This window comes from Dryas octopetala, chromosome 1 (genome assembly GCF_963921425.1).
Source record: "Dryas octopetala chromosome 1, drDryOcto1.1, whole genome shotgun sequence".
Classification (NCBI taxonomy): domain Eukaryota; kingdom Viridiplantae; phylum Streptophyta; class Magnoliopsida; order Rosales; family Rosaceae; genus Dryas; species Dryas octopetala.
In genome coordinates this window covers 23,192,398-23,216,630 of record NC_141366.1, presented here as the reverse complement: position 1 = coordinate 23,216,630, position 24,233 = coordinate 23,192,398, and the positions used below count along the sequence as shown (strand labels likewise).

The window sequence follows — 24,233 nt, the reverse complement described above, 5'->3', positions numbered from 1 at the left end:
AGGTAATTACATAAATCATAAATAGTCCATAACTCCATAGTCCATATTGATATTAATATATTATACCATATTATACTATATTTTACTATATTTTATCATATTATACAATATACTAAATTACTAATATTATCATATTATACTATACTATACCATATTATACCATATTATACCGTATTATAGTATTATACTATATACTATATATTATATACCAAACTCTAAGTTACCAAGTATGAATCTATGAATTATAAATTTATAGTGTTAGACTATTAGGGTATAGAAATTAGTAATTTAGTATGAGATATCATATACATATACTATATAGGGTTTATAATTTAGTATAATATTAGGGTTTATGGTATTTTTAATTAGTTTTTATATAAAAATGTATTATATAAATTAAAAAAACATATAAGTTAATAAGTTATAGGTTTAGGGTTTATAAATTTATATATGTTTGATATAAATTATAGAAAATTAGAAATGTATTATATAAAATTAGAAATTATATAGAAAGATAATACTAAGTATTTTATATTTAGGGTATATCAGTATAGTATAGAAATGTATAAAAATGAATTATTTTAATTATATTTTTTTAATATACGATCGGTATCGGTATACTGTCGATATCAGGTTTTGAAAACCGGTACCGTTACCGAATTCATCGGTATTTTCGGTATCGGTACTTTTCAGTATCAAAACCGGTACAGTATTGGTATTTTTACCCAGCCCTAAGTCTCTACCACCCTCTATCTTCTAAGTTCAAGTTATGTGCGTGAGTTTGACAAATCACTGTGTAGATGGGTATTTGCATGATTTTGTACTACTGTTTTAAACTTAGAGATATTTAGAAGCTGCTTTATGTAACTTACAAGTCTATTCAAATATAGAAGGTCTTCAAATTTCCCATAAATTTCATTTTATTTTTACTAATTTTTTTCTGCAACTAACAAAAAATTATTGGACTTTGAAGGGGCGCAAAGATCAAGTTTCATATTGAAATTTGGTATACGTGCAATTTCAGACTTCAATTTTAGTTTTCTTAACTCTGAGTTTAAGCTTTCAACTTATATTATATTAAACAAATTTTTTTTTTTTCAAATATTTGACGAATCAACTTTCCTTAATTATAACATTATCCTAATAAATAAATAAACTAAAAAAGAGTGTGTATATGTCACACCTCAATCCATGATTAAGAATTAATTTCGGATTAATGTGTGAATCACACTCTAATTATAGAATTAACTTCTATAACCAGAATGTGACGGAGGAAATAAATAAATAAAAATAAACTTCATACTATTATTGTGCCACAAACTGGATTCAAGCTTAATATACAAAATAAGTCATACTTCTGTACATTACATCCTTCTCAGTTTCAAAAATCAAAATCAACTCCGACTTGTTTCATGCTTAATCACCTTAATTACACTCGGTCGATTTTGCACTATCTCTTTTTAGAGTACCTGCAAAGTCTATGAGGGGGTGAGCTCTAACCAACGGCTTAATAGGGACATTCAACCTTAATGTGCAAAATTAATTATACTGAAGCTCAATGAAAACATACAACATGAAACAGATAATATATAATATAATAATATTATTAATGCATGAATGTTATGCTGCACTTCCTCGATTTAAGTCTCATAATATAGATAAAGAGTTCATCCATATAATAGAACAAACAGGCATGCACGTCCCATACTATACATTTTACCTTTGTGGCCCCAAGTACACTATTATACGAATTAACACTCGATCAATACATATTGAAGTATAAATTGCAATGCACATCTTCACTTTAACCGCAGCTAAAGTGCAATATATATATATATATATATATCCTAACTTCACCTGCAACTGAAGGTCCCAATGCGCCTTAGGAGTTTAGATTGTTTTATCAGTCTTAGCTGAAAGGGCTTCACTCCCCACGCACACTACGAAATTTAAACCCTCAATCCCTTATCAGCACTGTAACTTCAATTCTCAATGAATTATGCTTCAAATTCAAATAAATGCACATATAATAATTTATAATAATAAACTAATTCATATCACGTATTAGCACACGTATTAGCACATATGTCGCATTTTTCAACAAAGATTCAATAAAATATAATTTTTGCAGTCAAAGGTTCCCCAGATCCCCCTACCTCAAACTTGTACTTAACTCGCCGCTAGAGGTTGTCCCGTGCCTTTTGGTCGTCCTCCGAGCCTAAACCTATACAAGAAAATAACAAAAATCCACAATTAAATAAAGAACAAAATTCGCTCACTCTCCAATCCTAGTGTGTATAGTGCAAACGCTAAGTTTGGGGCCTCAAATTGCAAAACAGAGGCCACCAACGAACTCGGAATCGAAAAAATCAATGAAAGGGGACCTTTTCCCAACGACCATAGCCGCCAAAATCCGCCTCAAGTGCCGTCACGCACCGATGGTGTGAATGGGGATGGCTAGAGGTTATTGTTCATCGTCTTCAACCTTCAGCCCATGTTTTCTAGATTTTACTTATTTTTTTCTCAACTTTGCCCTAATGTTTGATCTATCAAATCACCACCAAATTTAGCAAACGTATACTCATTTTAAAGATTTGCATCCCTTCTTTACAACCATACAAAGATCACTCAAAATGGAGCTCTACAACTCAAGATATCTGGCCTCAAAGTAGGCTACCTAAAACCGGCCTGCAAATTTTTCTAGAAAATTTCAAATTTTCCAAACTTCATCCCACTTCATTTCTCTCTAATTCTAACACCCCAAATCAGTTTCTTAAGCTTCTGAAAACAAGTTTAAAGCTTCTATCAAACACCCAACCTTGAAATTAAGAACCCAGAATTCAAATTCTTGATTTTGAACATAAACCCCAAAAATGGCTAAGGACACCCAAAACGAATTCAATCGTACTTCTCTCTCTCTCTCTCTCTCTCTCTCTCTCTCTCTCTCTCTCCGTCTCCCTCTCCCTCTCCCTCTTCCTCTTCCTCTATTTTTCTTTCCTTTCTTTCTCCTCTCTTCTCTTCTCTTCCTCTCTCGGTTTCTCTTTCTTTCTTCTTCTCTCTCGGGTTGACTGGGGTTTTGGGGTTTGTTTTGCTAACTTGGGTTTAAAACAACTCCAGCCTTATAACATCAACACACACCACTTCCACCACCACACACACATTCACTCACTTCTTCCACCGCCCAGCAGCACGAGAGATTTTTCGGTGTGACCGATACACCACCGGCCACATGGTGTAACCAATCCAACGTGTCATAATATGGGTGGATGTTATTAATATTATACCCTATGAGAGATAAACATACCGTCCAACAATACTCTTATACGTTGGATTGGTTACACCACGTGGCGGTGTATCAATTACACATGAAAAATTCTCCAGCAACACGTACACACACAGCACACCTCTTCAAACTTACCAATTAGAAACTTTTCTCACACAGGAGGAAAGTTAAGTTAACACAAATTTTATTTTTTAAATAAATATATATAAAATAAATATAAAACTAAAAATAAAAATAAAAATAAAAATAAATTTAAATTTAAATATAATAACATAAATAATTACAATATAATAAGCATAGTTTAAATATAAGTAAATGTTAATAAGCACAATTTTTATTTTTATTTTAAAATCTACGTTATTACAATATAAATTTATGTATCTTACAATCTTTGTAAAGAGTTGGCAGCTCTTTTTTTTTTCTCTCCTTTTATGGCACGTTTACTTACATGGAATGAGTGGAATGAATAAGGAGTCATTCGCATTCCACTCCAATCATGTGTTTACTTGTATTGAAGAATAAAAATAAATAAATAGGGCCCACTCCAAAAATCAGGAATCACTTCCCTAATCTCATTCCTTGGGGTGGACATGGTATTGGCTCTCATTCAATCATGAGTCATTAATTCATATATACCAAAAGTGCCCTCAATTTTTTAATAATCCCAAAATACCATTAAGAGAATAAATCTTTTTTAACAACACTCAAACTTTTTAGCAATCAAACTAGTTTTTATTTTGATTTATGATAATTATTCATTAGTAAACACATGAGTGAGAATCAACTTCATTTTCATTCTCATTCCATATGGTTAGTAAACAACTTAATGAGAATGACTCCTCCCCACTTCAATTCGTTCTTGATCTCACCCATTCCTTCTCACTTTACTTCATTTTCTCTCTCATTCCCAGTTAATTAATAAACATGACCTTATTAATTGGTTTAGTTTTCTTGATGTTTAATTTGCAGTTTCATCCAAAGCAAGCAATTGTGGAATGTGATTTCACCGATCAATGAAACTTACAATTTGTGATGCAAGAATGACAGAAAAAAAAAAAAAAAAAACTATTGTGATCACTTGAGTTGATGTGTAAATGCAAAACACCCTTATGTAAATAAGTTACAATTTTTATTAAGATAACAAATTTATAACTATTGTAATCACTTAAGTTGATGTGTAACTTCTTTTTTCTTTTTTTTTGTTGAAGTTGATGTGTAAATGCAAAGCATCTTATGTAAACAAGTTACAATTTCTATTGCAAAAAAGGCAGTGTTCCTACAAAAAAAAAAAAAAAAAAAAAAGTATTAGATATATACCAAATAGAAAAACATCTTGCACACGCAGCAAAATATGTGAAAATGTTACTTTTATCTTATTTTAAATAATTTCCTTATTTGGAATTAAACTTTTTTTTTTAAGAATGTTATTTAGAATTGAATTTAGTCTAGCTCAAGTCATCTAATTAAGATCAAATAAATAGACGATCAATATTTTCGATAAAAGTATATAAATAATTGTTGTTATAATCAAATGGCTAAATGGCTTCTGATTTTAAAGATTTTTTACAGGGATAATCTTTGAAGTAAGGCCTAAAAAATAGACGGTTCAGATTTTGAGTTTACATTATGCAGTGGGCCCAATAGGATTAGCTTTGTATTAACTTATTAACCAATTAGTTTTAGAGCATTCTTATATATATATATTTGATAACCATATATAAAAGCAAACTAAGCTAGGCACATGCAAACCTCATATACGTAAGACATAAAATATGGCAATACTTGTGATTTCATTTTGCATTGACTTAAAATATTCAATTATTAGCAATAAAAAAACATTTAATGACTTAAACATTGACTTAACATTCAAAATTTGCCACTGCATATACCATTATTAGTCAAACAAATGACAACATATGTACAATAGAAAAAGCTGTGTAGAGTACATACTGTGGATACTTGCTTCCATGATATTATTAGTGATAACTCCATGCGAGCTAAAATATTATCAATATATATAGACAGACTAATATAAATACTAAAAAAAAAGACAAAAAGAAAGAGGTGATAGTTGCTAATTAAAAACTTAAATTTAATTCCTTGTGTGAACAGCCCAATTAGGAGTGTCATATAATTTGCCACTCTTTACCCAAATTTGATTTCTCCTCTCTCTAAATCTTAAAAAAAAAAAAAAAAAAAACTTAATTCCTCCTCAATTATAGGCCAAAAAAGAAAATAAAAAAGTAACATCGATATCCTCATTCCTCCTCAATTATCTCCTCTCATAACTAACATTCGTTTAAACCACTTTGAAACGTTCGTCATTTGATGATATCTACCTCAAAAGCCTCAAGCAGTCAAAATCTCTCTCTCTCTCTCTCTCTCTCTAATCAACCAAATGTCAAACGACCCCTCCACCTCCTTCATCCCAGAAGACACCACCACCAACCCAGATCAAGACACCATCAGCTCCACCACCACTGCCACCACCACAACCTTCGCCACCACCGGAGCCTCAACCTCAACCTCCTCATTAGACTCATTCTCCAAATTCCAAGCAGCCATCCACTCCCTCTCCACCATTCTCCCCTCCCTCTCCCTTCCTCCCTCTCTCTCCTCCGCCCGCCACCTCCTCCATGACCCCCACACCGCCTCCCACATTTCCTCCCTCCTCCGCCACCCCGAGTCCGGCGCCGGCGACAACAACCTCTGCCGCTGGCTCTACGACACATTCCAATCCTCCGACCCAGACCTCCAACTTCTCGTCCTCCGCTTCCTCCCCATGATTGCCGGGCTCTACCTCTCCCGCGTCCGCCTCCGCGTCCCCCTCGCCGGCTTCGAGGCGGTTCTCCTAGCCCTCTACGCCCACGAGACCGCCTCCCGCGCCGGTAACTCGATCACTGTCAACGTTCCCGACTTGTCCCACCCCAGCCTCTACCATGAATCCAAGGCACCCATCAAAAACAACTCCACGGGCCTTAACCTGGCCGTTATATCTCCGAGTCTCGAACCTCACGGCACGGTGAGGTCCACCAGGCGAGCTCGGATCGTCGGGGTGGCCCTGGAGCTGTACTACAGCAAGATATTCGAAATGCCGGTGGAGTCCAAGATTGATTTCTGCGAGTTTTGTAGGGTTTGGGCTGGTCAGGACGGGGACATGAGTGAAATTGAAGATCATAATAATTCGCATGATCATCAAGTGATGAGCAAAGACGATAATAAGTCCGGTGCTGATGATCAAGCGATCAGCAAAGAATTAGACAAGTCTTGTGGGAAGAAGGAGAGTAGTTTGGGGAGGATTCCTCTGCCATGGGAGTTGCTGCAACCAGTTTTGAGGATTTTGGGGCACTGCATGTTGTGTCCAAACAAGAACAAGGAGCTGAGTGAGAAGGCGAGTGTGGCGTGTAGGAGTCTGTACGCGAGGTCTATGCATGATATCAATCCCAAGGCGATTTTGGCCACGGGAAGTCTGCTGAGGCTGAGGGAGATGACATTGATGGAGGTCAAGGATGGTTTTGATCCAACTGAGGTTCCTAACACTAAAGTTATCAGTCTCTAGGGTTTGAGTTTCCCTATTATTATTTCTCTTTAATTTGAAATCTTTGTTTTTAGGGCAATATCAAATGAAATGCCTGTTTTCTTTCTTTTCCTTCACAAGTTTCATACTATAGTTAATCTGTTCTGGATTCATTTTTGAGTGTTTCTCAATCAGAGTTAAAGAGTTTATGTTGGTGTTAGTAGTTAACATGTACCCAGCCACAATATATATGTATGACTGATTTTCTTTGGTAAAATTTAGGGAATGAAAATTTCAAAGCAACTTACCCACCCATTCAGTATAATTCAATTTTAATTGGATATTTTGCTCAATTGGATTGGATGCATTTTTTGAAAACCCAATTTAATTTAATGGATATTTGGTTGTGAGTGTTAAAAACTAACCAAAACGAAATCAATTTCATAAGAATTAAGCCATTAACTAGTCTTTTGATCATCGCATGTCAAGAGGCACATTTAATTTTATTTCAATTTTCCTCTTTGGAAACTATATGTTAGCTATTTTTCAGTTTGTTTCCCCTCCTACACCAAACTAGAATTTAGTACAAACAACTTACTTCTAAAACAAATTATATAGTTAATGGCCAAAAGAAAAATTATATAGTTAATTTTTATTAATTGCATAACATACCGGGACGAATCACGATTCTTTTTGAGAATCAAAAAGAGTGATCGATTCATTTTTATTCATCAAAGAAAATGGAACATGGACTACTGCTATGGAATTTCACCAACAATTAAAATTACAAAAACTAAGGGCCCGTTTGGTATCCTACTCAAAATTTTTTTTCAAAAATTAAGTTTTTTTTTTTTAAATGTGAGTTTTCAAAATTAATTTTTTTAATTTGAAAATGTGTTTGGTATGAAATTTAAAAATTTAAAAAATTATGATAGCTAAGAAAGAAAGAAGTGTAAAAAAAAAAAAAACGATGTTTTATCATTTTTAAAAAAATGCATGTTTTTGAATTTTTTCTAAAAATTGTTTTTGAAAATGATCTACCAAACACGTTTTGTTGACTAAATCTTGTTTTTTTGTTTTTGAAAAAAAAGAAAGTAGTTTTTACATTAGAATACCAAACAGACCTAAGCAAAGTACAGAGTGATGAACAATCTTCTTGTTGGTCTATTTGCTTTAAATCTTAACTTACTGGGCCTTTTCTAGTTGACAAAAAATAAAAAATAAAAAAACCATTGAATGGAAGCCAACCCAATTCCAAACACAGTGGTCCCTTTTTAATTAAGTGAGCTAAATAAAAATTCCTACGCATAACATATTTATTAATCGGAATAAATAGACGTACATATATATATATATATATATATATTATCTGGCAACAATCACAATCGATTAAATGGAAAATTTGAAAGAAATATGAAAAGAAATCATGATCGGAAAATGTAAAAATCAGAAGAATGTGGGAAGAAATGCAATAGCCAAGCCAACAAGGAAAGCCATAACAGAGTGGGCACTACTTGAAGCTCCATTTTCTTTGTTGTTTGCTGATGAAGTGGAAGCAGTTGGTCCTTGATCAGGTGCTGTGGATCATGCATTACATATAATGTTAAATAAATTAAGATTATTCTAAAAACATTATACTAATTCTGCTGTAAATATTTATATAAAAAAAATGGTGTTCTGGATATGGATTAGATGGTTAATTTCAATTAGCTAGAAACAAAAGTACCTGCAGAAGGTGAAGCTGAGGGAGCTCCCACTGGTATTCCAAGAACTGTGAAATTAGCAAAAAGAAAAAAAAAAAAAAAAAGTTATTCTCATTTGGTTGAACATAAAGTCACCAATCTTGAGTTTATAGGCTTTCTAAAACAATTCCAGAAAGCTACAAAGGAAAGAGGAAACATAGTTGAGAAACAACTAACAATTTGGCTTTTTTATTTTTTAAGTACAATTTTATTTTCATGTTTGGTATTAAGTATTAACACTCTTGAAAATGTGTTATCTTTTTCAGAGAATGAAATATCCGTAAATGGGGGAAAATATGAAATTCATGAACCCTCTTGGGTTTGCCATTCGCATCGCCTTGAAATGCACTGATTATAGTCTTTTATGGCTAAATTATCCTGATATAAATTATAAATTAATACCATTACTAATATGGATAACTAACTACAATAAATTATAAATAATGTATATATTATTGGAAATTGAAAAAGTTACCCCTCGATCAAATTATTGGAAATTAAAAAATATAAATATTTAAAGCAAGTAAAAAAATTATTTTGAGAAACGTTTGGCCACAAAATGTAACAAGTGTTTGGAGTTTTGAGCAGAAAAGAAATAGAAAAAGAAAAGTGTTTGAAGTTGTTTGTTTATCATGATTTGTGCTGACAGAAGAACAGAGACCATGCATGTGCTTGTTTTGCAGTGTTCTTCACTGACCATGTGATAAGAAAAAAAATTCTGGTAGGAACCTTTAATGAGATTGAATGAGAGCATTCAAATCAAGAAGGTTGGCTCACGTGCACCATGCCGCTGATTCAGTTGTGGGGATGAGTGGCAATTAAATAGACCATATCCTCTACGGCTCTACCCTCCATCATTCTAGACAGAAATGATATATGAGATTTAAGAATGAACAATACTTGGGTCACCCCTTGGGGGTACCTCAAGGTCACCCAATTTCCTCAAATTCTGATTTTGACAATGTCGGCGCATAATCGAAACTGTTCACTTTTTATATAACATATTAAAGATCATATCTGCAAAAAATCAAATCAATCGGAAATCGTTTGATTATATAACTATTGTCAATTAAATATAAAAAATAGATGATTTTTAATTAAAGAGTGATTTTTTTACCAAACCGTTGATTTTTTTTTATTTAATCGACAACAGTTATATAACCAAACGATTTTCGATTGAGTTAATTTTTTGTAGAGAAGATCTATAATAGATGATCTAAAAAGTGAACGGTTTCGATTATACGCCGACATTGCCGAAATCAGAATTTGGGGGGGTGGGGTGACCTTGAGGTACCCCCAAGGGGTGGCCCAAGTATTGTTCTTTAATAATACATACAAAATTACTCATAAAACAAATTTTCTTAAGGGTTGCTATATGCACACCGTCTTTCCTCTCAATACACATTTGTTTTAATTAATTTATAAAATTACAAATTTACCATAATATCAAAATACCATCAAGGACAACTATTATTAAAAAAAAAAAACAATCAGCCACCCAAAACCCCAATCCCAGCTCCCACCCTTGCCTCTGTCATCCTTCCGTTGCCGGCGTTTAGACCCACACCAGCGGTAGCTTATCTCCCCCCTATGTTTCTTTCCTTCCCTCTTTCTCTTTTTCCTTCCTCTCTCTCTCTCTCTCTCTCTCTCTCTCTCTCTCTCTTTTCTCTATGTCCTTCCTCGTCTTTCTCACGTACTTCACACCCTTGTCAAGGGAAAGGGAGGTCAGGGACCTTGCTAGCCTCCAGATCAAAGATGAACGATCTCTGATATGGAGGCCAACTAGGTCACCGGCCTCCCATTCCCTTGGCAAGGGTGTGAAGTCAGAGCTAGAGTAATGGAAAAGGAAAGAGAGAGGGAAGAGAAAGTCGCTGCTGGTGTAGGTTTGACATCCGGCGACCAGGGTGGCGCTGGCCTCTGTGGCAGATTGGAGAGATGACGAGAGACAGAGGAGAGAAGAGTGAGAGAAAGGCAGAGAAGAGAGCTAGAGAGTGAAAGAGATAGAGGGAAGGAGAGAGAAAGAGGGAGAGATAAGGGGAAGAGAGGCAGGCCGGTCTCCAGCGACAGTGGACGGCCGGCGTCGGGTAGTGGGTGTGTGATGGGTTTGGTTGTATAATGAGGGTATTTTAAAATTTTTAGGGTATATATTAAGAAATTGATAAAAATAACAAAAAAATGGGATGTGAGGTGAGAAATGGGTGTGTAGTGAGAGAAAAAATGGTGTGCATATAACAACTCTCATTTTTTATTTTTATTTTTAGGAGAAGAGAGTAATTAACAATCCAATTGTAAGTTTGTAACCATGGTTATAGAAATAATATTTAGATTCTCTACTTGTTTTTAATTAAATTTTAATCTCAATCATGTATTATATATTTAAATTGTGTAAGCAAAATAAGAAATAAATTCATAATACTTTTTAAGTATGTGTAACACATGAGTTTGTAATGCATGAGTATGATCAAAACAAGTAAATATAAACACCACATATAATTCAAATCCTAGAATAATGCTAGCGCGCGCTCTACCATTTAAGCTATAAAACCCCTGCAAAAATATAATTTACTAAAGTGTTGATTGACTTGTAAAAAAAAAGGGGAATACTATCTACTTTCTCTACTGACTTTCTTTTTTATTATTCTTATTCCACATTACATGTATTTTCATAATCAGAACTGTTCATTTTTTAGATAATTATTTGAAATCATCTCTGCAAAAATCAACTAAATCGGAAATCGTTTGATCATGTAATAATTATCAAATAAAAAAACGATGAATCAAATTCTTACCCAAACCGTCTGTTTATTTGATCATAATTTTATAATCAAACGATTTTCGATTTGGTTGATTTTTTGCAGAAATGATCTTCATACTTAGATTTAAAAAATAAACTTTTCAATTATAAATTTATATTGCGGAATAAGAATAATAAAAGAGAAGTTCGGTGAAAAAGATAAATTGGATAAAGTGAATAACATTCCTAAAAAAAAAAATTAATAAATGTGATGATTGAAAATGTTGTCGCATTTCGCAAATAAATATTTATGCAGTGTTTGTACGTGCAAGAATTTATAAGATGTGTAGAGATCATTTGCTTCTCGAGGAGCATCTGATTGAATATGAAATGGAGACACATCATGGTTCATTTCACTAAAAAATAGAAAGGTATAAAGATACACGTGTTAATATATAAATATAAATGAATATGAATTGATAACACTGAAAAGGTACTCCACCTACTATAATATGCATACCAATTAAATTTGAAGTCGAATAAAGAAATTCTCATGCCTTTTATAGCGGCTATCTGTCTTTTTGCGTTCATTAAATGAGCATGAGCAGAAAGTCGGTGCTCTAGCCTCAAAATCTTAACTCATTAATTTAGTGCTGATTTTATACTTATGTATAAAGATTACACAGTTTTAGAATATATTTAATTATTTTTAATATAAAATTTTATGTTTACTTATTTTTCTACTATAAGTTTAAAATGACCGAAATTTTAGACACAAAATCAACACCAAAAAAGACAGTAAAAGATTCAATCCTTCCATGTTCACACCTCGTTATTTTAGTATTTCCACACCAAGACAAACGTGTTGGTGCCCATACAACAAATCTCAAATCAATGTATTGATTTATTCAAATAAAAAATCGCAAATGCATTAAGATAGAAAATAAAATAATGTACCAAAAACAATTTTAAAAATAAACTAAAAAAAGTTTAAAATGATAGAATGTGTACACTAACAGGCGATTAATTAAAGAGAAAATCAGAATTATAAAGTGCAATGCAAATATTCAAGATAAAGAAAAAAAAAAGATATAATAACAGTTAAAGAGGATGTCGGCATTTTTCAAAATCTGCGACATAGTGCCTACATATATGAGGTAGACACAGTGGTGAAACCACGATTTGAAACTTGGGTGGACTAAATCTCTATACAATTTTTTTCCTAATAAAAAAAATACACATAAAATAAACCTCTACGTTTACAAGAGAATTTTATTAATATTAAAAAAATATGTACAAGAAGAATTTTCAAATTGTGCCTTTTTGATTTTTCAGATTTTATAGTTATTGGGCTTGATATATATATATATATATGTAATTGATCACTTTTTTTTTAACAAATTTTTTGGCTTCGTGTGTCTCCTACCGGTAAATAGTGTCGACACAAAATTTCAAAATTTGCTACAATACATCATTTGTGTTGACACATTGTCTATCATCCGCAAAATTTAAAAAATGTGAACTACCTCACTAAACAAAAATTTGGTATAATAATATAAATGGAGAAGTAGTAGTAGCAGTACCTGAGCAGTAGCTAGCAGGTGGGGTATCAACTTTGCAAACAGATGGAAGCTTGAGCGCTCTGCCTATGTCAATCTCAACTCCAAAGCTGTTGCTGCTGTTGCCAAGCAAATAGCACAAGCAGATGGGGTTGGTGTCCACCAACGTCGCCAGCTCCGGGCAGCACGGCTTATCCGGCTTCGTCAAGTTGCTACCATCCTCCACGTACGTCAGGCAGTCCGCCATGCTCAGCAGGTTGGTCAAGCAATCCTCGGATGCCGGCCCCGGAGCCGGCGCCTGCGCCGAGACGCCGTGGAAGTTCATCATCATGAATGAGATGGTGGTGGCAATCACGATGGTGGTGCTGATTTGTGCAATGGATTTGCCCATTTTGTGATCTTGATTCGATGGTCTTTGTGTACCCTCTTGATCGATTTTGTTGTTGCAGCACAGAGTGATTGAGTGAGGGAGATGGTGAAAAAAAGGAAGAAGATGGGAGTTAAATATTGGCTTGAGTTGGAAATAGGGTTTTCCTAATTTTGGTAGGGGAAATTAATGAATGCACACGCAACTACCACCCAATCCTGGCTTAATAGTCAATATACATTCATTCCACCGTCTTAGTACTCTTTGGTTCGGTGGTAGAAGATTTAATACTCACACTTTCCATGGCCAAAAAAAAACAAAAAATATTCTGTATTAAAACTATTAACTATTTTTTGGGTTTTTAGTTTTTTATTTAGGCCCATTTCTTAATTTTGTATGTCTATTTTACCCCTTAAGATAATGGAAATCAATCCATAAATTTAAGCATTTATTACTTTTAATTTTGAATTTTAAAATTTTTTATTTCCTAATATTTTATGATGCACCTACATTTAATTCCAAATACACAATCATCATGAACACGTTAAACACCAAATATATACATATAATTTACCTACTATATAGATAGAGAAAAATGAACAAATAAGGCTCCAAAATTTAAGATAATAAAAAGGTAATAAAGTCAACACAAATATGAACCCATTCCTAAGCTAGGCATAAAATCACAATTTTTTTTACATATATAGTCATACAATGCAACATGGTGTACAAACTCATCACCTAATCTCCAACCTTAAACCATTATTGTTCTTTCTTAATTACCTCCCCATAAGGTATACAAATCGACAAAAACTTCGTAACAACATTTTATCAAGTATCTAAAGAACATCACCTAACACACTTACACACTCCAAATTATAGTCATCTAAACTCTATACTCAACTCCACTAAAAATTCAACATCCTCATGAGGTGTATAAACCAAAGGTATCCCCACCCAAAATAGGTATATAAACTCAAAAATACAAAGTATCATCACCTCTAACACAGGTAAAAAAGAATAGAAGAACAAGAAACCTCTAGATCAAGTCAAATAAATAAGAAGAAGATACATTTGGCTTAGGTAAAGAAAAAGATGAAAGAATGAGAATTAAGATACCTTTCGCTCAAGTTAAAAAAAAAAAAAAAAAAAAAAAGGTATGAACAAGAAGAAGAAAATTATACCTCTAAATCAGGACAAAATAAAAATAAAAGAAGAAGATGGAAGATGCAATAAGAAGAACATGATAAAACAAAAAGAAAGAATAAGAAGACGATTGAAGAAGAAGGATGTCAATTTTATTTATCTTGTTATCAGAAGTTAATTCAGAGAAAAAATATATAAATACGCATATATATGCATATATCTTTGAAAAATGATGACACACGCACAACCATTTATGTAAGAAAATTCAAAATTACAACTTGAAATGGAAAAAATTTAATTGTCATAATCATAATTGTTAAATGACAATTACTTAAAATATGATATTCATTAATTCAAATGGTAACTTTTAATGTTGAAAAGTTACCATTTGAAAACATAGGGGCAATATGGGGCTGTTGAGTAATTAGATGACTCATCAAAACCTATAAAAGGAAAGTAATCCAACATGTCATCAATCAAAATGAGTTTAAATTGAAAGCCAAGGTTTTACCCAAAGTCATGCATACCTATTGAGTTTATTTCTAATTATTAATTATATGTTTAGCCTAAAACATGACACCCAAGGACAATGGTCCAAGGCAACTTTCTAATGAGTAGCGTTCAACATTGTTTACTGAACGCTCGTAGCATTTTGTTTTTTGTATAAAACTATTCAACAGTTTCACCACAATTTGGTTGAAATTGTTCAACATTAAATCATATAAAATTGATATTTATACAATATTTAATGTTTTTGGTTACATGTACATGTTATTGTTTACTCTAATTTTATATGTTAATATTCAACCGTTTCAACTGTCCTATAGAAAAGAAAAAAAAAAAAAAAAAAAAGCGGAGCTGCCGACCGCTCAACCCTACACAAACACGAAGCGGAATAGCGTTTCACGAAGTATACGGGTATAATATTTTAAACAACCTAAGTAGACGTTTTTAATGTCGAAAACTTTAAGCGAGTTATTTTATCATTGAAGTCCTTGAGTTGGCTATTTTATCATTCACCGTTATTTTTTTGTTTAAAAAAATGAATAATTAATTTTTTTTCTTGTATAGACTACGTGCGATTATAGAATGGAAAAATTGGGTTACTGAACCTTACCCCAATACCCCGTATGTCACTTTAAATAAGAAATTTTAGATTCTATATAACTTGATTATGTTTCAAAATGTTGCAATATATGATTGCCATAAATTATGTTCAATAGTCTGTTAACAAAATTTGACACGTGATTACGCGACATGTCGGGCAAATTTGTCAGAATGACTTTATCAGCCTCAAACCAATTTCTAACAAACTTGTTAATAACAAATTGAGGCCAACTGCGGATTCAAATCCGTCATTAGATATACTCGCCGGTGCATCTCCACTTCCAGAAAACCAAAGCGTGGTTGTGAATTTATTATTTAAGAGACCAAGCAATACCTTGAGCTGAAATATCTACATTTAATTAACACTAGTCATCATCCCGTCATTAAGTCCAATTGATCAGATAGCATCAGCAACCTCTGAGTGTATCGATTCTCCACAGCATTCCAAATTTCTAGAAAAATTTAGCGGTGTCTAAAGAGATGAAACAAATATTGAGATAGATCTGTATCGGATAGAATGGGTGAAATAATGAGTTAAGATTAAGGCATAAATTCAATTTAGACACATAACTATATATACTATTTCAACAAGGTCCACGAACTTTCAAATATTTCAAATATACACCTGATTTATTATGTAAATTGAAAAATGAAATTCCGTCCATCAATTTATTGAGAGATCAGTTAAATGTCAGTTTGGCTTTTGCTAACGGGGATTAATTGGCAACGTTGTACCAACTCAGCATACATTTCCCGCCAAATGAGCAACACATGTCCACTTAACACGAGCCCACACACCCATCACCTCTTTCCCGTTCGTTGAACGCTCTCCTGATCATTTAGTCTTCAAAAAACATCACATTTTCTCCCAAATTCGAATATAAATCTCTCACTTGTGTTCAACGAGCGAGAAAGAGATGATGAGTTTGTGGACCCGTGTCAGGGGTTAGGTGGACCCGTGTCGCTCATTTGGCGAGAAATGAGCGACACGGGTCCATCTAACCCCTGACACGGGCCCACAAACTCTCTTTCTCTATTATTATTAAATTGTGGGCATGTGTCGCTCATTTGCCGGGAAATGTTTGCTAAGATAGCGTCACATCGCCAAGTAATCCCGGTCAGCAAAAGCCAAGCTGTCATTTAACTGATCTCTCGACGAATCAATGGACAGAAATTCATTTTTCAATTTAGATAATAGATCGGGTGTATATTTGAAATATTTTAAAGTTTATGGACCCCGTTAAAATAGCTTATATAGTTATGTGTCTAAATTGAATTTATGCCTAAGATTAAAATATGTCGTCTATAATTTTATTTCTTCTAATGTAACAAAAAATATTAACATATATACCAATATACACATCATTTAGTAAGCCAATATGGACAAACAAATTAATGACTAATCAATACTGAAAAAAAAAAAAAAAAAAACTTGAGTGTAAATAACAGATTGCAGCCTCCCAAGATTCAAAACAATATTATATAGTTACTTGTTTAGGTTACACATCAATATATGCATGCATTCTCTCACAAGACTCACAAAAAAGAAGTTATAATATCTTCTTGGAAGATTTTTATGCTTTTTTCCATTCTGGTTTGGTATGAAACATTGGGAGACTTTCTAATGAGTACATTAATGTTTTCTTCTATTTTGTGGTTGAAAATGAGAGGTTGAGGAACAAGACAATATTGAAGATGGTGGGCAACCCGAAACATGATATATCACGTAAGTGAGAGTGGTCCTGCAAAATTAACTAGCAAGAGAGTCCAAAGACACAAAGTGGGTGTCGTGTGGTTGAGAGTGTTTTATTTTCTCATTTTGGGAATTGGAAGTTGAGGACCCCAAAAAGTGCCGGTAGCTACTGGCAATTATGAAAGGGTCAACAATTTTAACTGAGGAAGCATCATACGCTTGGAATTGTTAGCTGTTCATACATGATGGCCTATACTTACTTGTTACTTAGCTGTTCATTTATTAAAGTAGTTAGTAGCATATCAAGTTAACCGGCTAAATAGGTTGCAGGTAATCAAACTCCAAACCGGCACATATTGATTATATTTTTGCTACTACATGTGTCATATCTCTTAAATAGAGTTGAGATTCACCTCTATAAGTGGAGCCAGCAACATATAAATTATAAGAGAGGTGATATGATACACCGTGTTACAAAAAAAAAGTTAATAAAAATATTAAATAATACTATTTAATATTTTTGGTTGTGAGTGTTAAAAACTAACCAAAACGAAATCAATTTCATAAGAATTAAGCCATTAACTAGTCTTTTGATCATCGCATGTCAAGAGGCACATTTAATTTTATTTTAAGGTGCAAGGTATCACTTTTGGCACACACAAAAAAAAAAAATTTCAAGTCCATCACATAAGGAATGCATCAATGTGCAAGTAATTAAATGGGTTTCTTATATATTAAACTAATGATTTAATTAGAGCCTTGGCAAAAAAAAAAAAAACACAAATGATAGAGCCGAACAAACGAACGAAGAAGTTGCTTAATATAGATTCAGGAAGACAAACAAACGAAGAAGAAGTTGCTTAATATAAACGTCACATGCACATATATTATAACTAGCATATATCTTCCTACAGTTTGACCAAAAAATTAAAGAACATCCAATATGTGATTTATAAGAAAATCCACAATGAAAAGATTAATATTATTGTGAAGAAAATTATAGAATTGAGATATATAGTTGAGAATCCATAAACCCTTATAGAAGAGAACTCTAAACCCTAAAATACAAGAGAACTCTAAACCCTAATACAAGAGAAATCATAAAGAACACATGGATCTATATTACATTAAAAGAATTCCAACATTGAATTATATATTAAGAACCCTACTTGGAGATGAGATGAGAAATTTGTCTCTGATGGAAGATTGAAGGCTATATGTGTTGGGAGAACACTTGGTCAAACAAGTCTGTTTAACTTGAATTTTTTTTTTTTTACGCGAATTACTTAGAAATCTGAGGAGGTTGTTGAATTGGTATTTATATTACATACTCCAAACTCCATCAAACTTCACTGTTTATTGAATTTTGTGAAAGATGTCAATAACTTTTTAAATACCAAATGACTTTTTATAGACTATTTGAAAGTCCTAATTGAATACTAACAAACTTTTATGGACTTTTTAAAAATCTTAATTGAATACCAATATATTTTTATAGACTTTTTAAAAGTTCTATTCAAATACTATAAAACTTTAGTAGACTCTTTAAAAGTCTTAATTGAATACCATCAAAGTTTTCAATTCAATAAAAGTCCATTAAAATCTTAAATGAATACACCCTTTAGTGTACTGGTTTAGTCTGTTTGGTTGTTGAGAAACAACAGCAAAGGAAAAGGAGGAAGATGAACTGGGTCACTTGTAATTTAATCCTGGAAATGGTGATTTGTGAGACCGTGAGACTGAAAAAATGTAGCAAACGGCATGTCACATGTCAGGGTTATTTTTGGGGCTGGACTGAACTTTTCTGTGGGCTTGGGTCGGAAGGTTGAGCGTCGGAGACTCTATTAAGGCTGGGCCTGGGGTGGCAGGGATAGGATTTTTGAGTGGGCTATGGGCTTTTGGGTTTAATAGTTCTCCATTTTGTCTGGTTTTTTTTTTTTTTTTTTTTTTTTTTTTTTTTTCAATTTTCCTCTTTGGAAACTATATGTTAGCTATTTTTCAGTTTGTTTCCCCTCCTACACCAAACTAGAATTTAGTACAAACAACTTACTTCTAAAACAAATTATATAGTTAATGGCCAAAAGAAAAATTATATAGTTAATTTTTATTAATTGCATAACATACCGGGAAGAATCACGATTCTTTTTGAGAATCAAAAAGAGTGATTCATTTTTATTCCTCAAAGAAAATGGAACATGGACTACTGCTATGGAATTTCACCAACAAAAATTTAAAATTACAGAAACTAAGCGAAGTACAGAGTGATGAACAATCTTCTTGTTGGTCCATTTGCTTTAAATCTTAACTTACTGGGCCTTTTCTAGTTGACAAAAAATAAAAAATAAAAAAACCATTGAATGGAAGCTAATTAACCCAATTCCAAACACAGTGGTCCCTTTTTAATTAAGTGAGCTAAATAAAAATTCCTACGCATAACATATTTATTAATCGGAATAAATAGACGTACATATATATATATATATTATCTGGCAACAATCACAATCGATTAAATGGAAAATTTGAAAGAAATATGAAAAGAAATCATGATCGGAAAATGTAAAAATTAGAAGAATGTGGGAAGAAATGCAATAGCCAAGCCAACAAGGAAAGCCATAACAGAGTGGGCACTACTTGAAGCTCCATTATCTTTGTTGTTTGCTGATGAAGTGGAAGCAGTTGGTCCTTGATCAGGTGCTGTGGATCATGCATTACATATAATGTTAAATAAATTAAGATTATTCTAAAAACATTATACTAATCCTGCTGTAAATATTTATATAAAAAAAATGGTGTTCTGGATATGGATTAGATGGTTAATTTCAATTAGCTAGAAACAAAAGTACCTGCAGAAGGTGAAGCTGAGGGAGCTCCCACTGGTATTCCAAGAACTGTGAAATTAGCAAAAAGAAAAAAAAAAAGTTATTATCATTTGGTTGAACATAAAGTCACCAATCTTGAGTTTATAGGCTTTCTAAAACAATTCCAGAAAGCTACAAAGGAAAGAGGAAACATAGTTGAGAAACAACTAACAATTTGGCTTTTTTATTTTTTAAGTACAATTTTATTTTCATGTTTGGTATTAAGTATTAACACTCTTGAAAATGTGTTATCTTTTTCAGAGAATGAAATACCCGTAAATGGGGGAAAATATGAAATTCATGAACCCTCTTGGGTTTGCCATTCGCATCGCCTTGAAATGCACTGATTATAGTCTTTTATGGCTAAATTATCCTGATATAAATTATAAATTAATACCATTACTAATATGGATAACTAACTACAATAAATTATAAATAATGTATATATTATTGGAAATTGAAAAAGTTACCCCTCGATCAAATTATTGGAAATTAAAAAATATAAATATTTAAAGCAAGTAAAAAAATTATTTTGAGAAAAGTTTGGCCACAAAATGTAACAAGTGTTTGGAGTTTTGAGCAGAAAAGAAATAGAAAAAGAAAAGTGTTTGAAGTTGTTTGTTTATTATGATTTGTGCTGACAGAAGAACAGAGACCATGTGCTTGTTTTGCTGTGTTCTTCACTGACCATGTGATAAGAAAAAAAATTCTGGTAGGAACCTTTAATGAGATTGGCTCACGTGCACCATGCCGCGCTGATTCAGTTGTGGGGATGAATGGCAATTAAATAGACCATATCCTCTACGGCTCTGCCCTCCATCATTCCAGATAGAAATGATATATGAGATTTAATAATGAACAATACTTGGGTCACCTTTGGGGGAACCTCAAGGTCACTCAATTTCCTCAAATTTTGATTTTGATAATGTCGGCGCATGATCGAAACCGTTCACTTTTTAGATAACATATTAAAGATCATCTCTGCAAAAAATCAAATCAATCGGAAATTGTTTGATTATATAACTATTGTTAATTAAATAGAAAAAATAGATGATTTTTAATTAAATAGTGATTTTTTTACCAAACCGTTGATTTTTTATTATTTAATCGACAACAGTTATATAACCAAACGATTTCCGATTGAGTTAATTTTTTGTAGAGAAGATCTATAATAAATGATCTAAAAAGTAAACGGTTTCGATTATACGTCGACATTGCCGAAATCAGAATTTGGGGGGATGGGGTGACCTTGAGGTACCCCCAAGGGGTGACCCAAGTATTGTTCTTTAATAATACATACAAAATTACTCATAAAACAAATTTTCTTGAGGGTTGCTATATGCACACCCTCTTTCCTCTCAATACACATTTGTTTTAATTAATTTATAAAATTACAAATTTACCATAATATCAAAATACAATCAAGGACAACTATTATTAAAAAAAAAAAACAATCAGCCACCCAAAACCCCGATCCCAGCTCCCACCCTTGCCTCTGTCATCCTTCCGTCACCGGCTTTCAGACCCACACCAGCGGTAGCTTATCTCCCCTCTATGTTTCTTTCCTTCCCTCTTTCTCATTTTCCTTCCTCTCTCTCTCTCTCCCTCTCTCTCTCTCTCTCTCTCTCTCTCTCTCTCTTTCTCTCTCTCTTTTTCTCTCTCTCCTTCCTCGTCTTTCTCACGTACTTCACACCCTTGCCGAGGGAAAGGGAGGCCAGCGACCTTGCTAGCCTCCAGATCAAAGATGAACGATCTCCGATATGGAGGCCACAGAATTTGGGGGGGTGGGGTGACCTTGAGGTACCCCCAAGGGGTGACCCAAGTATTGTTCTTTAATAATACATACAAAATTACTCATAAAACAAATTTTCTTGAGGGTTGCTATATGCACACCCTCTTTCCTCTCAATACACATTTGTTTTAATTAATTTATAAAATTACAAATTTACCATAATATCAAAATACCATCAAGGACAACTATTATTAAAAAAAAAAAACAATCAGCCACCCAAAACCCCGATCCCAGCTCCCACCCTTGCCTCTGTCATCCTTCCGTCGCCGGCTTTCAGACCCACACCAGCGGTAGCTTATCTCCCCTCTATGTTTCTTTCCTTCCCTCTCTCTCTCTCTCTCTCTCTCTCTCTCTCTCTCTCTCTTTCTCTCTCTTTTTCTCTCTGTCCTTCCTCGTCTTTCTCACGTACTTCACACCCTTGCCGAGGGAAAGGGAGGCCAGCGACCTTGCTAGCCTCCAGATCAAAGATGAATGATCTCCGATATGGAGGCCGACTAGGTCATCTGCCTCCAGGCCTTTCCCTTGGCAAGGGTGTGAAGTCAGAGTTAGAGTAATGGAAAAGGAAAGAGAGAGGGAAGAGAAAGTCGCTGTTGGTGTAGGTCTGACATCCGGCGACCAGGGTGGCGCTGGCCTCTGTGGCAGATCGAAGAGATGACGAGAGACAAGGAGAGAAGAATGAGAGAAAGGCAGAGAAGAGAGCTAGAGAGTGAAAGAGATAGAGGGAAGGAGAGAGAAAGAGGGAGAGATAAGGGGAAGGGAGGCAGGCCGGTCTCCGGCGACAGTGGACGGCCGGCGTTGAGTAGTGGGTGTGTGATTGGTTTGGTTGTATAATGAGGGTATTTTAAAAAATTTTAGGGTATATATTAAGAAATTGATAAAAATAACAAAAAAAATGGGATGTGAGGTGGGAAATGGGTGTGTAGTGGGAATAAAAAGGGTGTGCATATAACAACTCTCATTTTTTATTTTTTTTAGGAGAAGAGAGTAATTAACAATCCAATTGTAAGTTTGTAACCATGGTTATAGAAATAATATTAGATTCTCTACTTGTTTTTAATTAAATTTTAATCTCAATCATGTATTATATATTTAAATTGTGTTAGCAAAATTAGAAATAAATTCATAATACTTTTTAAGTATGTGTAACACATGAGTTTGTAATGCATGAGTATGATCAAAACAAGTAAATATAAACACCACATATAATTCAAATCCTAGAATAATGCTCTACCATTTAAGCTATAAAACCCCTGCAAAAATATAATTTACTAAAGTGTTGATTGACTTGTAAAAAAAATGGGGAATACTATCTACTTTCTCTACTGACTTTCACCTTTATTATTCTTATTCCACATTACATGTATTTTCATAATCAGAACCGTTCATTTTTTGGATAATTATTTGAAATCATCTCTGTAAAAATTAACTAAATCGGAAATCGTTTGATCATGTAATAATTATTAAATAAAAAACGATGAATCAAATTCTTACCAAACCGTCTGTTTATTTTATCATAATTATATAATTAAACAATTTTCGATTTGGTTGTTTTTTTTTTTAAATGATCTTCATACTTAGATTTAAAAAATAAACTTTTTGATCATGAATTTATATTACGGAATAAGAATAATAAAAGAGAAGTTCGGTGAAGAAGATAAATTGGATAAAGTGAATAACATTCCTAAAAGAAAAAATTAATAAATGTGATGATTGAAAATGTTGTCGCATTTCGCAAATAAATATTTATGCAGTGTTTGTACGTGCAAGAATTTATAAGATGTGTAGAGATCATTTGCTTCTCGAGGAGCATCTGATTGAATATGAAATGGAGACACATCATGGTTCATTTCACTAAAAAATAGAAAGGTATAAAGATACACGTGCTAATATATAAATATAAATGAATATGAATTGATAACACTGAAAAGTTACTCCACCTACTAAGGCTACTATAATATGCATACCAATTAAATTTGAAGTCGAATACAGAAATTCTCCTGCCTTTTATAGCGGCGCCGCTATCTGTCTTTATGCGTCATTAAATGAGCATGAGCAGAAAGTCGGTGCTCTAGCCTCAAAATCTTAACTTATTAATTTAGTGCTGATTTTATACTTATGTATAAAGATTACACAGTTTTAGAATATATTTAATTATTTTTAATATAAAATTTTATGTTTACTTATTTTTCTACTATAAGTTTAAAATGACCGAAATTTTAGACGCAAAATCAACACCAAAAAAGACAGTAAAAGATTCAATCCTTCCATGTTCACACCTCGTTATTTTAGTATTTCCACACCAAGACAAACGTGTTGGTGCCCATACAACAAATCTCAAATCAATGATAAAATAATGTACCAAAAACAATTTAAAAAATAAACTAAAAAAAGTTTAAAGTGATAGAATGTGTACACTAACATGCGATTAATTAAAG

At 33.1% G+C, this 24,233-nt stretch overlaps 2 protein-coding genes and 1 long non-coding RNA gene across 5 annotated transcripts; 1 reads left to right on the top strand and 2 right to left on the bottom strand.

Moving 5' to 3' along the window:
* Positions 1-5,681: 5,681 nt before the first annotated feature.
* LOC147299238 (hyccin) lies at positions 5,682-6,842 on the top strand. Of its 3 annotated transcripts, none has more exons than XM_086229862.1 (2): positions 5,682-6,512; positions 6,567-6,842. In XM_086229862.1, the coding sequence occupies exons 1-2, from the start codon at positions 5,682-5,684 to the stop codon at positions 6,840-6,842; spliced, it is 1,107 nt and encodes a 368-aa protein (XP_086085988.1). The 3 variants fall into 3 exon arrangements, with proteins under 3 accessions (XP_086085988.1, XP_086085987.1, XP_086085986.1); XM_086229861.1 differs by having other exon boundaries at positions 5,682-6,524; XM_086229860.1 differs by having other exon boundaries at positions 5,682-6,842.
* Positions 6,843-8,082: 1,240 nt separating this feature from the next.
* LOC147299237 (non-specific lipid transfer protein GPI-anchored 2-like) lies at positions 8,083-13,378 on the bottom strand. The gene is made up of 3 exons (XM_086229219.1): positions 12,860-13,378; positions 8,527-8,571; positions 8,083-8,377 (listed from the first exon to the last, which is right to left on the bottom strand). The coding sequence occupies exons 1-3, from the start codon at positions 13,224-13,226 to the stop codon at positions 8,247-8,249; spliced, it is 543 nt and encodes a 180-aa protein (XP_086085345.1). The 5' UTR covers positions 13,227-13,378; the 3' UTR covers positions 8,083-8,246.
* Positions 13,379-19,785: 6,407 nt separating this feature from the next.
* On the bottom strand, positions 19,786-20,039 carry LOC147299236 (uncharacterized). Its single transcript, XR_015119912.1, has 2 exons — positions 19,992-20,039; positions 19,786-19,842 (listed from the first exon to the last, which is right to left on the bottom strand). It is a non-coding gene; the product is annotated as an uncharacterized LOC147299236 (long non-coding RNA).
* Positions 20,040-24,233: the final 4,194 nt, after the last annotated feature.

Excerpts from the sequence above, each read along its gene's own strand:
- LOC147299237 (XM_086229219.1), bottom strand. The coding sequence starts at position 13,226 with ATGGGCAAATCCATTGCACAAATCAGCACCACCATCGTGATTGCCACC. Across the intron at positions 8,572-12,859 it reads ACCTGCTAGCTACTGCTCAG|TTCTTGGAATACCAGTGGGA; the intron begins GTACTGCTACTA and ends CTAATTTCACAG. Across the intron at positions 8,378-8,526 it reads CTCAGCTTCACCTTCTGCAG|CACCTGATCAAGGACCAACT; the intron begins GTACTTTTGTTT and ends CATGATCCACAG.
- LOC147299238 (XM_086229860.1), top strand. The coding sequence starts at position 5,682 with ATGTCAAACGACCCCTCCACCTCCTTCATCCCAGAAGACACCACCACC.